This window comes from Pseudorca crassidens, chromosome 5 (genome assembly GCF_039906515.1).
Source record: "Pseudorca crassidens isolate mPseCra1 chromosome 5, mPseCra1.hap1, whole genome shotgun sequence".
In the NCBI taxonomy this organism is placed as follows: domain Eukaryota; kingdom Metazoa; phylum Chordata; class Mammalia; order Artiodactyla; family Delphinidae; genus Pseudorca; species Pseudorca crassidens.
The window spans coordinates 79,231,358-79,244,786 of NC_090300.1; the positions used below are offsets into that span (position 1 = coordinate 79,231,358).

At 51.0% G+C, this 13,429-nt stretch overlaps 1 protein-coding gene across 4 annotated transcripts in view; it reads left to right on the top strand.

Moving 5' to 3' along the window:
* Window positions 1–12,494: 12,494 nt before the first annotated feature.
* HEG1 (heart development protein with EGF like domains 1) overlaps window positions 12,495–13,429 on the top strand; it is an 82,266-nt gene continuing 81,331 nt past the window's right edge. For all 4 annotated transcript variants that reach the window (XM_067738636.1, XM_067738637.1, XM_067738639.1 and 1 more), the window contains exon 1: window positions 12,495–12,777. In XM_067738636.1, the coding sequence (XP_067594737.1) occupies window positions 12,510–12,777 (268 nt within the window). In that variant the 5' untranslated portion in view covers window positions 12,495–12,509. The remainder of the gene's footprint in view (window positions 12,778–13,429) is intronic.

Sequence of the window (13,429 nt, forward strand, 5' to 3'; positions counted from 1 at the left end):
CAGAGAGGACAAAGTCTTATTTCTGAAAGCGTGGTTCTCAGCTCACTGGTATAAAAAATGACCTGGGATGCTTGCTAAAATGCAGTTTCCTGGGCCCTTCTCAGTTTACTAAACCAGAATTTCTTGGGTGAGGCCTAGGACATACTTTGTTTACTATTAATTTTTATGGGAGTATAGTTGCTTTACAACTAGGACATACATTTTAAAGTAACCCCTCCCCCAGGTGACTTTCTAAAGTTTGAGAAGCACAGGTGGAAAGGCTTTGAGCTGACCTGAGTCTGAAGCCGCTTGTCTCCATGAGCTCCAGGCTCTGTGATGGGCAGCAGTGGTCCCAGACCAGAGCTCCGTATGCTATGTGCTAGCGAGGTGTGCTGGTCCATGCTGGGGCCTGATAAACCAAACTGCGGGCGGCACGTCCGTGGGCCACACACTTAGCCAGAGACAAAGCACTGCAGGACCTCGTTCCACTAAGAACAGTGGAGTTGGGCTACATGCCCTTGGTGTGCCTGTGTGTGCACAGGTGTGTGTGTTTGCAGCTGTGGGTCTGTTTGTAGCCCTGGCCATACAAATTTTGTTCTCTCTGCCACCAGGTGGTAAAGCCCCTCTCCTTACCTCTCAGCCCAGCCCCCAACTCCTTCCTTCCTTCCTTCCAGTCCCACCTGCAGCTGGCATCCTGCAATTCATGGTCAATCTTTATAAATAAAATATCTTCACTGAGCCAGGTGTTATGCTAGATACCCATATTCATTGTTTCATTTGATCCTCAGAACAACTTAGTGAGGTAGGACTGTTATTTCCTCCATTTTACAGATGAAGAAACTGAGGCTCAGGAAAGTTAAGTTATTAGCTAGTAAGTGGTAATACTGGATTTGAACTCACATCATTCACTGTTCACGGTCCTGTGGACGCCAGCCCAAACCCTAAGTCTCCAATGGCTCCTCCTTCACCTCTAGAGCAGGTGTTGGCAAACGCTAGACCCGTGGGCCAAATCAAGCCCAGAGCCTGCTTTTTTTTTTTTTTTTTTTTTTTTTGTGGTACACGGGTCTCTCACTGCCATGGCCTCTCCCGTTGCGGAGCACAGGCTCCGGACGCGCAGGCTCAGCGACCATGGCTCACAGGCCCAGCCGCTCCGCGAGATGTGGGATCTTCCCGGACTGGGGCACGAACCTGTGTCCCCTGCATCGGCAGGCGGACTCTCAACCGCTGCGCCACCAGGGAAGCCCAAGCCTGCTATTTTTTAAATTGAGGTGAAATTCATATAAAATAAAATTAACCCTTATAACCACTGCCTGTTTTTGAAAATAAAGTCTTATTGGCACACAGCCAGGCCCATTCATTCACGCATTGTCTGTGGCTGCCTTAGACAGTCTATGGCAGAGTTGAGTAGCAAAGCCTAAAATATTGACTGTCTGGCCCCTTATGGAAAAAGTTTCCTGGCACCTGCTTTAGAGGGTTTGATCTGGATCCAGGCCCCTGGGAGTGAGTTTCCTCACCATCTCCATCTCTATCTCCGCTAAGGAATGCCTCTCCTTCCTGAAGATAAGCTCTCCTCCTGTGTTGGATGCACCTCCTGGACCTAGCTGCTCGGCTACCTGATTCCTCTTTCTTCCTCCTGTCTCCGCCCACACGCAGGTCAGTCCTGGCAAACACACACCTTGTGCCTGATCTTCCGGGTGCCATCCCATTTTTCTTTCTTCCCCTGATAAATGCCTGAAGTAGATCATTTGTACCTGGACATCCCACTTTCTGTCCTTATAGTTTCCCTCCTTACCTCTACAACCCAACTTGTGCCCTTCAGCTAGCCTTTTGTGTACATCTCCACACGGATGCCTTGGAGTTACATGAAATTCAAGTAATCTACCTGGCATCCCATCTTCGCTAAGGTCATGTTATCCTGTTATCTTGCTGTCTCAAATCAGTTACTATGAGGCCACCTTTGCCCTTCTCTTTCCTTACATCTGTTTTCTTCCCAAATTCTGTTGCCTTTTGGGCAATATCTCTTGGGTTGCTCTCTGCCTCGTTCCCACCGTCAGTTCCTTGGTCCAGGTCTTCATCACTTCGTGTTGGGATCTCTACAGTGGCTACTGACTGTTCTCCCTACCTCGCATGCTCTCTTTTCTAATCTGCTCTCTCTAGCTCAGTTTTCAAACACTGAGAGCTCAAGTAGTATCAGGCCCTTGGTGCTTCCCTTTGTCCTTCCTTCCAGCCCCTCTTCCCCACACTCCCCATGTTACGCTGAACACAGGGAGTATTCACAGGACTCGGCACTTGTATAACACCTTTTCTTCCACTTAGAATGTTCTCCTCTGTTTCCTTTGCTTGGTAAACTCCTAAGCATCCTTCAGGAAAGAATTCTAATGTCACCTCCCTAAGAAAGCTTTCTCTAGCAAATCCTCAGTGTTCTTAGAGCACTTGGTTCATACTTCTGTAAAGCAACTTCCTTTATATTATACTTATTTATGGATCTGTCTCTTCTCCTAATTTGCTGGCTAGTCAAGGGCAGGGACGATATACATCTTCCACATCCCTGTGTACGCAGAGCCTAGCACAGTGCCTGCTGGTATACAGAGGTGCTCAGTAAACGCTTCCTGAGCAGCCACTTTGATCATGTCCCTCTACTGCTGAAAGCTTACAGTGAGTTTTGCCACTGCAATTAGGTTAAGGCAGTGGTTCTCAACCCTGGCTGTACATAAGATCACCTGGGGAGCTTTTAAAAAATACTGATGCCCCACACCAGAGATGCTAACTAGGGAGGCGGGTTCCAGGCACCGACAGTTTGTAAAAATTCCCTTGGCAATTCTAATATGCAGTCAGGGTTGAGAATCACTAGTCTAATGCCTAGTTTTCAAGGCTCTCATTCATTCCTCTATCTCCTTAGGAGTTCCTGCTCAGAACCCCTCTTGAACAAGTGGCTTCCTTCCCAGATCCCTCTCTCTCAATTGGGTCACACTTCCCTCCCCACCCAGACGAGGGCAGGGACCCTGTAGGTTTGCATGCCTGGACCCAAAGCACAGGGCTGCCAGTGTTGTGAGAGCTCGCCGCAGGGCGGGAGCTTCGAGCACAGGGTTTGTTTGGGGTGGGCGGGGAGGAGGCACTGGGTGGGAGCTGGTGGCGGTGCCTAGCCTGCATCCACGCCAGCGTGTGGATGGCCCCCGCGGCCCTACACCGACAAATGACCCCACGCTGGCAGAGAGCTCAGACCCTCAGATATGCTCTGCTGGCCAGCAGACATGCAGCCCTGTTTCCTGTTCCGCACGTTTGTCTGATTCTCTCCTCATGAGGGGACAGTGCAGGGGATGGGACGGGGCACCGGTTGGTATCTGAAGACAAGGCTAGCCCTGGCCTTCTGTGTGTACTCTGTGGGCACATCCCTCCTCTTGCGGGTCCTGAGTCTATCCCCAGGTCCCTACAGCTCAGTGAGGCTTTTTTGTGGTTTGTCTAGACCAGGGGCCCCCATCTGCTCTGAGCCAAGGCCACTTGGAAGGGACAAAAGATGTCACAGACCACCTGTTCCCAGTCACTCATGTGAAACAAAGACTTTTGGAGACGGGGCATTTTGAGACATGTATTATCTTTTATTTGTTATTTCTTACCTTTGAGACATGTATTTATCTTTTATTGCCCACAGTGGGTCAGGGGTTGGGGAGATCTTTTGTCTAAGGCCCCAGGTTCAAATTTGTTTTCTCAAATTTTAAAACCAGGTAAATCAAGAGCCTCATAATGCGTCTGTTATTTTTTTCTTTAATATGAGAAATAATAATGCATTTCATTTTTCCATGACACTCTTTCCCTCACATCCATCATCTTACTTGATTGTCATAGTTTCCCTGTGAGGTGGCCATGCCTCCCAATGGCAGATACTACTGTCCATCGTTTGCGGATGAGAAAACTGAGACTCACTGAGGTTAATCGATTGGCTCAAAGTTGTAGAAATAGAGAAGAGAGAAGCCAGAACAAGGGCGCATGTGTTCTGCTTCCTATTCCAGAGCCCTTTTCTAAAACATCCCACTTGGCCACCTCCATCTCTTAAAACGAAAATAGTTTTCTTCTCTTTTCCTGATTCTAAAAGTAATAGATGCCCTCAAAAGACACATACATGGAAGTTAATAGCAGCATTATTTGTAACAGCTGCTCATGGAAACCGCTCAGTTGCCCATTAACAATAGAAGGGAAGACGAATTGTGGGATGGCCCCGCCCCGGGTGCTATGAAGCAAGGAGAATGAAGGGTTTATAAGTACATGTAATGATGTGAGTGAATCGACCGTCAGATTCCGAGCAAGAAAAGCCAGACACAAAAGGGAACATCCTACAGCACTCCACTGATAGAAGATATAAAACCGGGTGTTTTGTAGTTTATCAGAAACGACTAGTCTCTGCTGAAAGAAGTCAGGCTGGTGTGACTGCGTGGGAGGATGAGTGGAGGGGACGTGGCATCTCTCCACGTAAGTGCTGCCTCTACCCACGCTCTGGTAGCGATGAGTTCTGCATGGTGCTTACTGCTGCTACACGTGCACTGTCGTCTGTGCACATCGTATTTTAATAAAAAGTTGTAAATAGTTACTCATGCTCTCGTAAGAAATGCAGATGACTCGGAGAAGGACACATATTCTTCAACCAGTTTGAAGAATAAAACACAGAGAATGTAAAAGTGTATTCGACAAATATTTGTTTTTAATGTATTTAGTTCTGTGCAACAGTTTGTTGGAGAGAAGAAACAGAAAAGGGATGAAGGAAAAAAAAGGGGCTGAGCTGATTAGAGGAAAGGTGGGAAAAGAGAGTCTGATGGAGACGCAGAGAAAGGGACGGGCTGGGAGGCACTCTGATACAAAGTGAGACGTGAAGAAAAGTGGAGATTGTGATGCCCAGAAACAGCCCATGGAGGAGACCCCTGCAAGCGGAAAGCGACATAAAGGTCAAAAGAATGGAGGGCCCAATGGGACATAGAAGAAAACGGGGGCTCCAGCCTCACAGGGTGAGGCAGGGAGGATGGGCAGAGGGAGTAGGGGGGAAGTCGGTATGGAGGTGAAGCCACGGACTGGCCCCTGATTGCTAACCTGGGCTGTGTGAGGGCAGCAAGTTATCGCTGCTCTTTGAAAGGCAGGGACGCTTAGCAGTTGCCTTCCCAGTGACTCCAGATCAGGGCCCAGCACTTGGAAAGTCTTGTCAAATATGTGTTGATGGATTGAATGAGATGATGCCTGCAAACCCAGGTGCCTCTGCCCACAGTGGGAACATCGCTCTGGGTTTTCTGCTCCTTCCTTAGGGCCCTGACCACTTTGCCTGGTGTCCTGGCATCCCAGGAATTTCCCTGCCTGCTCTGGGGAGGATTTTTTACACTAGAAGGTTTTGCAAAATCAGACCACTTTATCAGAATCCTGTTGCAACGGAGAATGTTCCTGGCTGCCTGATGTTTACAGTGTGCAACTGATTTTATCGGAGGAATGTTGTTTGGAAAGGAATGGTCTTCTCAGATGAGCAGACAAGAAACGGAAGGTCATTTGAGGACCCACCCCAAGCTGTTGAAGTTGGAACTCGGGGTTGCCATACATGATGCTCGGGAGCTTGGCCAAGCTGTGAGCAAGTCTTCCTCCCTGAAGGAGGTCCCAGCCCGTTTGCAGCAGGCTTGCCTTGCTGTGTTTACATTCTCACCTTGGCCCTCCAAAGCAAAGGCCTCTGGAACCCTGCACCAGCGGGCGGAGAAGCAGCAAGAGCTCCCTAGGCTTGGGGTCCAGCAAGCAGCCCAGCCGGACAAAACAAAACCATTCGTGACATACCAGAGAGGGACAGTAAAGCTTCTCCCGGGAGGTCAGAAATAGGGAGATGGGTTTATTCCTTCAGTTCTTTTGTCAAAATCCCAAGGCGCTCTGCTTCCCGGAACTCTGAACAAAACAGTGCAAGGGTAGCAAGTGTTCCCTGGGGGGCCTGCACCCTCTCTCTTCTGTTATAACCCTGGTGCTGTCCGGGCTGGCTCAGCAGCTTCTGTCTGCAGGGGCTCTTGATGTATCATCGGGCAGAGAAAAGGATGGCGTGGGATGCAGAGACGAGACTGAGATGCTAAGAGAGGCGGGGTCAAGAGAGGGCAGAAGTCTTTGCACCTGGTAGGAGGGAATCTATCCTGAAATGGGAGAGAGCCGATGTGCCCCAGCTCAGGCCAAGGATGCTGGGCGCCGCTCAGCAGAGAGGAGCACACTGGAAAGAGCTGGAGCTGCTGGACACTGTCCACCAATCTCTGGGAGCCCTGAACAGGGTGGGTGTGCTAGCACATTGGTCTCACTCTCTACAGCTTTCTAAACTTCTTCATTCTGATGGGTAGAATTGTGTCCCCAAGAAAGATACGTTCAACCCCTAACCTCTGGTGCCTGTGAATGTGACTGTATTTGAAAAGATCTTTGTAGATGTAATCAAGTTAAAATGAGATCAGACTGAATTAAGCTGGGCTCTAAATCCAATGACTGTGTCCTTATAAGAAGGCCAGATGAAGACACAGACACACACGGAAGAAAGAAGGCCACACGGCAATGGAGGCAGAGACGGGAGTGTTATGTCTACAAGCCAAGGAACACCGAGGATTGCTGGCAGCCACCAGGACTTAGAAAAAGGCAAGGGAGGATTCTCTCTCCAAACCTTCAGAGGGAACGTGGCCCTGCTGACACCTTGACTTTGGACTTCTGGCCTCCAGATCTGTGAGAGGATAAACTCCTGTTGTTTTAAGTCACCAAGTTTGTAGGTACTTTGTTTACAGTAGGCCTAGGAAATGAATATATTCACGTCCCTCCAAATTTCAAATCCTTAGTTCCCACCCCTTCAGTCCCCCACTCTTAACAAATAGCTTTGTATTTGCTATCTTACAAAAAAAAAAAAATTCAAGTCCTCAGGCAGAAATCCGAATCCCCTCACCCCGCTCCTCTTTCCCTCCTCCCAAGGCCGGTCCCTCCACCTGTGCTATGGATTCCATCTTCTCCTGCTTCTCAGAAGCCCTTTCCTGTCAGTCATCTTTTCTCTTTCTTAGACCTTTGATATTTCTCTCTCCCAAGTAGACCCCTTCTATGTTCAAATTCTCCCACTAAAAGCGAGAAAAACTCCCTTACTCCTAATTCCCCTGTAGTTCCTGTCCTAACGCACTCTTCCTCTTCAAAGCCAAGCTCTCTTGAAGTTATCTTGACCAGCTTGGTTTCTTCACTTCCCATTCTTCCCAGCTCGCTCCATTGTCCCTTCTGCTCCACTGACACCTTTCTTAGTATGGTCACCGGTGACTTCCATGGGGCTAAAACCAGTGGATTTTCAGGTCTTCACCTTGCTGGACCTTTGGGCCGCGTTACACGCTGTTAACCACCATCTCCCTCCCTTTGCTCCAGTGACGCAACTTTCTCCTGGACTTCCTCCCCCATCTCCATGGCTCCTGCCTAGTCTTCCTTCTGGCAGAGTCCCCCCTCCCCAGCCACTTCATGGTATGTCCTCAGGGCTCATTCTTAGGCTCCCTTCACTGCCTACAGTCCTCTCTAGATGATCTCATTCCCAGGTAGGCAGATCTAGACCTCAAACTTGGACCTCTCCTCTCAGCTCCAAGGCTGCAGATCTAAATGCACACTTGACATGGCCACGTGCACAGCTCAAAGACATCCCAAGTCCAAGACAAAGTTAACGATCTTGACCTCAAAGACCTAATTCTCATTCACTGTTCCCACTTCCTTGTGAATGGTACCACCATCCATCCAATTATGAAGGCCAGAAACTCAGGAAACCTTTGACCTCTTTTCCTCACCCTCCATATCTGTCCGCTTACCTTGTGGATCTTACCTGCACAGTCTCAAGTCCATACTCGTCTCTGAACTGATTTCTATCATCCTCATCCAAGAATTATCATTTCTTATGTGGACTCCCGAGAGTTCAGGCATCAGTGCTTGTTTCTTTCTAAATCATTCCCCTTATCATAGCCAGAATGGTGCTTTCCATTCCCACCTCACTAAGCTAAAACCTTGAAATGACTTCTCTAAATTCTTAAGATAAAGCAAAAATCTTAAAAATGGGCTGTTAGGGTCTGCCTGATCTGGTCACTCTGAAAGTCTCCGGCCTCACTTCCCTCCACACTCTTTGTGCTCCAGCCACGTTGGCTTTCTTTGGTCCTTTCCATTTATCCCAATCCTTCCTGCCTCAGGGTCTTTGCACATACGCTCCCCACTCACCTTTGCCTCATTAACAGCCTACATGTTAATGGCCTACAGAGCTTTCAGGTAGTAGCTCAATCTCATGTTTACAGGGAAACCCAACCCTCTCTCCCTCCTTCAGGGCACTTTCTACACTGACAAGTTTACATTTACATTTTTTGATAACTATCTGTCTCCTCCAAACCTTTAAGCTCTGTGAGGTCTGAGACTCACCCAACGCCCAGCACAGTGCCAGGCACAGAGTAGTCATTTAGTAAATATTTGTTGAATGACTAAATAAAAGAAAGAAGGCGCTACGTTGGGTTCTGGAGATACAAAGAACAAGGCCCAGGACTTCCCAGAAAGCAGCTGGTTGTCGATGAGGGGTGGAAGGGACAAGCAGATGAGAGGATGAGTAAACAGACCCAGGGTGTAGAAATGTGATGAGCACATAGCAGAGGAGCAGGCCAGAGGAAGCAGTGATGGCCGGTCCCAGTGTCCCACCTCCAGATGAAGCTCAGTCAAGGAGTCTGTGGACTGGTTTCTCAGGCCTCAGGGCCCCTAGTCCCGTGATGTTACTGATATGCAGTCACCACTGTGTCCACGGCCACAAACCCTGCAGGGGCACTGTCCTCAGGAACGGGCACACGTTGGGCCTGTTGCAAAGGCAGCGTTATTAAAGGCTCTGGTTACAATAAGAGCATCATGTGCAGCATTTGAGTCCGATGGGCTTCTGATGCCTTCCAGACAGTGATTTCATTGTATTCTCAGATCAGCCCTGGGACGCAGCAAAGCGTAAGGATTTTTCTCCCCACTGTACAGCTGGGGAGACTGAGGTCAGTAGAGATCACTTTTCTTGGCCAAGGAGTGAGAACAGCTCAGGAAGAGAACTTGGAGAGAACCCAAGGCCCTCTCTGCGGGGTCCGCCCCCCAGACCAACTGGCAGGGGAGGACACCCCAGACCGAGCGTACATTGTAGCAGCAGCCTGCAGGCTTGTTTACTTTGGTGCAGAAGGACGTTTCATCATCTCTTGGAACCACAGAATGTTAAAACAGATGGGCCCTAAGAGATCATCTGATTCGACACCCTTGTTTAACGAGGGAGGAAACTGAGGCCAGAGATATGAATCTCCCTTCCCCTCCCTTTCCTTTTCCTGCCCAACTGATGCTGAGCAGTAGGGCAGAGACGGCTAGCTGTTTACCCAAATCTCTTCTCCCCTTCTAGCCTATATGGCTAGACTATATTTCCCAGACTCCTTTGCGGTTTGGTGAGGCATGTGACCATGTTCTCTCTAGTGAGATATAAGAGAACGTGAAGCCTGGCCCATCAAAACCTCCCATCCGCACATCTCCATATTCTTTTTCACCTCTGGCTGATCGGGATGTCAATTCCAAGGACAACGTTGGAAGCTGTGCATTAGAGAATGGCAGAGCTGCCACAATGCCGAGGCCCTGAAAGGCTATATGAGAGAAAGCCACCCCCTGACCTGAACATCAGTGCCTAAGGCTGTTAAGTGAACAGGGAGAATAAAATATCTGCCACATAAAGTTGCTGCGTTTGGGGAGCCTCTCATACAAGTAGAGACAGGAGAGCCCCTGCAAAAGCTCTGACCACATACAGCATTGGGTAATGGACATAGAGGCTCACTGATGATTTCACTGTCAACCACTTTGGAGTGGCCCCTCTGGAAAGGCTAGGGACCTGGCTCCTAACTCACTCAATCCAGGAATCTGGTCTGAGCTGGCTTCCTACCTGTTTAATTCTAGATCAATAGACTCCCAGGGCTGGAATGGACCTGGGAATGTCATCTGATTTATCCCCTTGGCTCCTGACAGGGCCTCTTCTAAGCCATCTGAGATGACCAAAAATCTTGTCTGGATTTTTATATCCCTGGGAAGGAAACACTCCACATTCCTTAGACACTTGTTTTATTCTTCCTTGCTACGGTGTCAGAAGGTTCTTTACTGAACCCTAAAACAGCAGAGCTGGAGTATTCCTTAGCAATCATCTAGGACAATCTTTGTTTTACAGATGAGGACACTGAGGCCTAGATCACACAAATAGTGGTAAAGTCAGGACAGGAAGCAAGGGCCCTAAGGTCAATCTGACTACTCTTTCCAGGGTTCTGTCTGCCTCTAACTCTCTCTTGCTGTTTTCTCATGTTCTGCCTGGGAGGAGCTGAAAATATGCTGGGGTCCATCTTCACTGTGATCAATCTTTCCAGGTTCTCCTGTGTTTCCCCCCTCACCCCTTCCCTCACCTACCCAGCTAACCCGAAATAGGTCCTTCTCCTAGGAGGCAGAGAGAAGATCAGAGAGGTGAATCTATGCCTAAAGGGGAGGCACGTGTGACAGGTGCATGTTTGCTCCTTGGGCCTCGGTAGTAAAGACATCTCTGAATCCACACCAGAAGCCTGTAAGGGTCATTAAATCCTTAAATATTACTGGTTGCCCAGGAGGGCAAACTGGGCTATGTGAAATGTTGTCTGAGGAAGGAAGGGAGCAGCAGTGACCAGAACCTCTGAACACAGTGTCTTGGCTTATTGGGGGTTTTCTGGCTGCATTTGGGGGGCTGGGGGCAGTCCTGCCTTGTTAAAATGAGAGCAGGATCCCAAGAAGTTGAACTGGGGCCATGAGCGCAAACCGAGTTTCTTACAGGGGTGTTATTGTATATGGTACTTTCTTGGAAAGACCTGGAAATTCCATGTGAGAGCACTGGAAAGTTGGGTTTGTTTTGTGGCTCTTTAAAAACAAAACAAAATAAAACCAAATCATTACTCCTCACTCCACAATTTAAGGTGAGCTTGTACATAGAGAGCATCCTTTATGTTTTCTGCCAAGTGACTCACTTGGACTGAATCACCAGAGAGTGGGCCTGGGTCCATCTGCAGCTGCCCTGGACACCACAATCTGCTCATTAACCTGAAGGGGAAGTCATGGGGCTCAGAGACAGCAACTGAGCGGAGCAGAGAAATGGGGTGGAGACAGGCCTGAAAGGGAAGTCCACACTCATAGTTTCCCGAGCATCTGGTGGTCAGACGCGGTCCCTAGTGGAACTGACGAGATCCCCAAGGAGCTCCAGTATTCATTTCAGTTGAGACATTATCTGGATTATTGCAAATTCATAATTGTGGGACCAGAATTAATGATGCCACATGGTCGTTCACAGATAAATCCCTTAATCTTTGGGTCTAGCTTCAGAACCTTGAGCAAGTTGTCCTTTCATTTTGAGCCCTTCTTTCTTCACCTAGAAATGCAGAGGCTTACAGTCTAAAAATTTAGACATTTTATCCTTTATTTACCAAGAAAGTCTGTTTACACAAAATCTTTGAATCTCTCCTCCGAAAGTGTCCATTTAAAATTCAGGGATCTCTGTGCACCCTTCTGTTTAATTTGCGATCTGCAGCCCTTTTCCGGATATGAGTTTGCCCTAGCCCTGTCTGAATTCACAGTTTTCTTTTCCCTGCAGCCTGTTTGGGTGTCCTGGCGGTGACATTTCTGCAGAACTCTGGTGTGAGCCAAAGGCAGTGGTGGGATGGGGATGCGGATGGAATCCGGGCTTGAGAGGGCGCAGGGAGGGGCATAGGATGACTCCTGAGTTGGCTGCGGGGTAAGGTGTTAGGCTTGGCCACCGCCAGCTCAGCCCCACCCTGGGGACTGGAGGAGAGGTGGTGGGAGAGGTGCAGGGGGTGTCAGATTAGTAAGGGTGGGGAACAGGGCCCCAGGTTCCACTTCTCTCGCATAGCAAAGCGCTTTGTATGATCTAGTTGGTGCTAATTATGTTCCCCAGCACCTGCTTTTCACCCATGGGCTGTGCATTTAAGGAGTTGGGAAATTCTGGTTCCAGATTCGGAAGACTCCGGTTTTCTAAATTTTCTGCACATGGCAGGGCAATACTAATTGGGGGCGGGGGGGAAGGGGGCGGCGTGTGTGTGTGTGTCTGTTTGTGTGTGTGTCTATGTGTGTGTGCCCGAGGTTGCCGGCTCCAAGGACCTCCCCCCGCGGTCCCAGGCCGGCGCTCGCGGGCCCGGCCCCGGCCCCCGCCCCCTTCCTGCCCTCTCCCCGCCCCCGGCCCGGCCGCGCTCGGCCGGTGATGTCAACCCGAGGAGGAGCCGCCCGCCCCGCGACCCGCCCGGGCTAATCAGCATGTAGCGGCGCCGGGGCCGCCTCCGCCGCGCCCGCCCGGCCCCCGGCCTCCCTCCTGCGGCTCCCCACAACTTTTGAGGCGGGGACCGCGCTCTCAGCCTCACTTCGCTCACTTCCCCGGCCCCGGGCAGCACCCGCCGCTCGCTTCCCTCGCACCCGCGCCCGCCCCGCGCCCGCCCCGCGCGCCGGGCATGTGAGCGCGGGCGGGCGCCGCCACCATGGCCTCGCCGCCGCCTCCGCTCCTGCTGCTGCTGCTGCCGCTGCTGCTGCTGCTGCCGCCGGCCGCCCCCGGGACGCGGGGCCAGCCGCCCTCTCCGGGAGGCGCGGGGCCGGCGGGGTCGCCCGAGCCCGGCCCCGAGCGCGAGCTGCCGCCGCCCTCGGAGCGCCACGGGCCCGCGCCCCCCGGCCACCGCCAGACGACCACTGCGCCGGGCGCCGCGATGCGGCTGGGACCCTCGGGCCGGGCCCCCGGAGGCAGGAGCGCGGGTGAGTGAGAGCCGGGGACTGGCGCCGCGCGAGCCTCGGGCTGGGGGCGTGGGCGCGTCCGGGGCCGCATCCCCCGCCCTAGGCCCCGGCGCCGCTCGACCCCGGAGGGGGCTCCGCTTCCCCGGGGCGCGCTGGGACCCAGCGCGGGGGGGCCGGGCGGGAGGGCAGCGAGCTGGGAGAGTGGTTTCCTAGCCGCTTTCGCGGGTGGCTGGACTTGGGGGTGTGACCATCCTGTTCTCCCCCCCATCCCCTTGGAAGAAAACTTATCTCGCATGGTGTACCCCGGACCCCGTATACACCTACCTTAAAAGAAATAAATTTTTAAAAAATCCACACCTTCAGAAAGCACCTCTCCCACTTCGGAGGTGATAACGTCCGACGGGTCCATTCCCCAATCCCATTCTTCTATAGATACAGAAATAGGCCTCTTCTGGTACAGAGCCTGACTTTCAAATTTAAATAACTGATATTTTTAAAGGGTTCTAGCCCTGAGGATATTTGTAAAGGACAAAGGATGTAGTTGGAAACCAAACACTCTGCTGGCTCTCTCTAAAGCAGAGAGACTCCAGGAACTGTGTGGAGATGGGGCTCCAAGGTGAAGCCCAGCAAGGCAGACGCTGCCACAGGGCTGTCCCCGAGCCTTTCCTCCCCT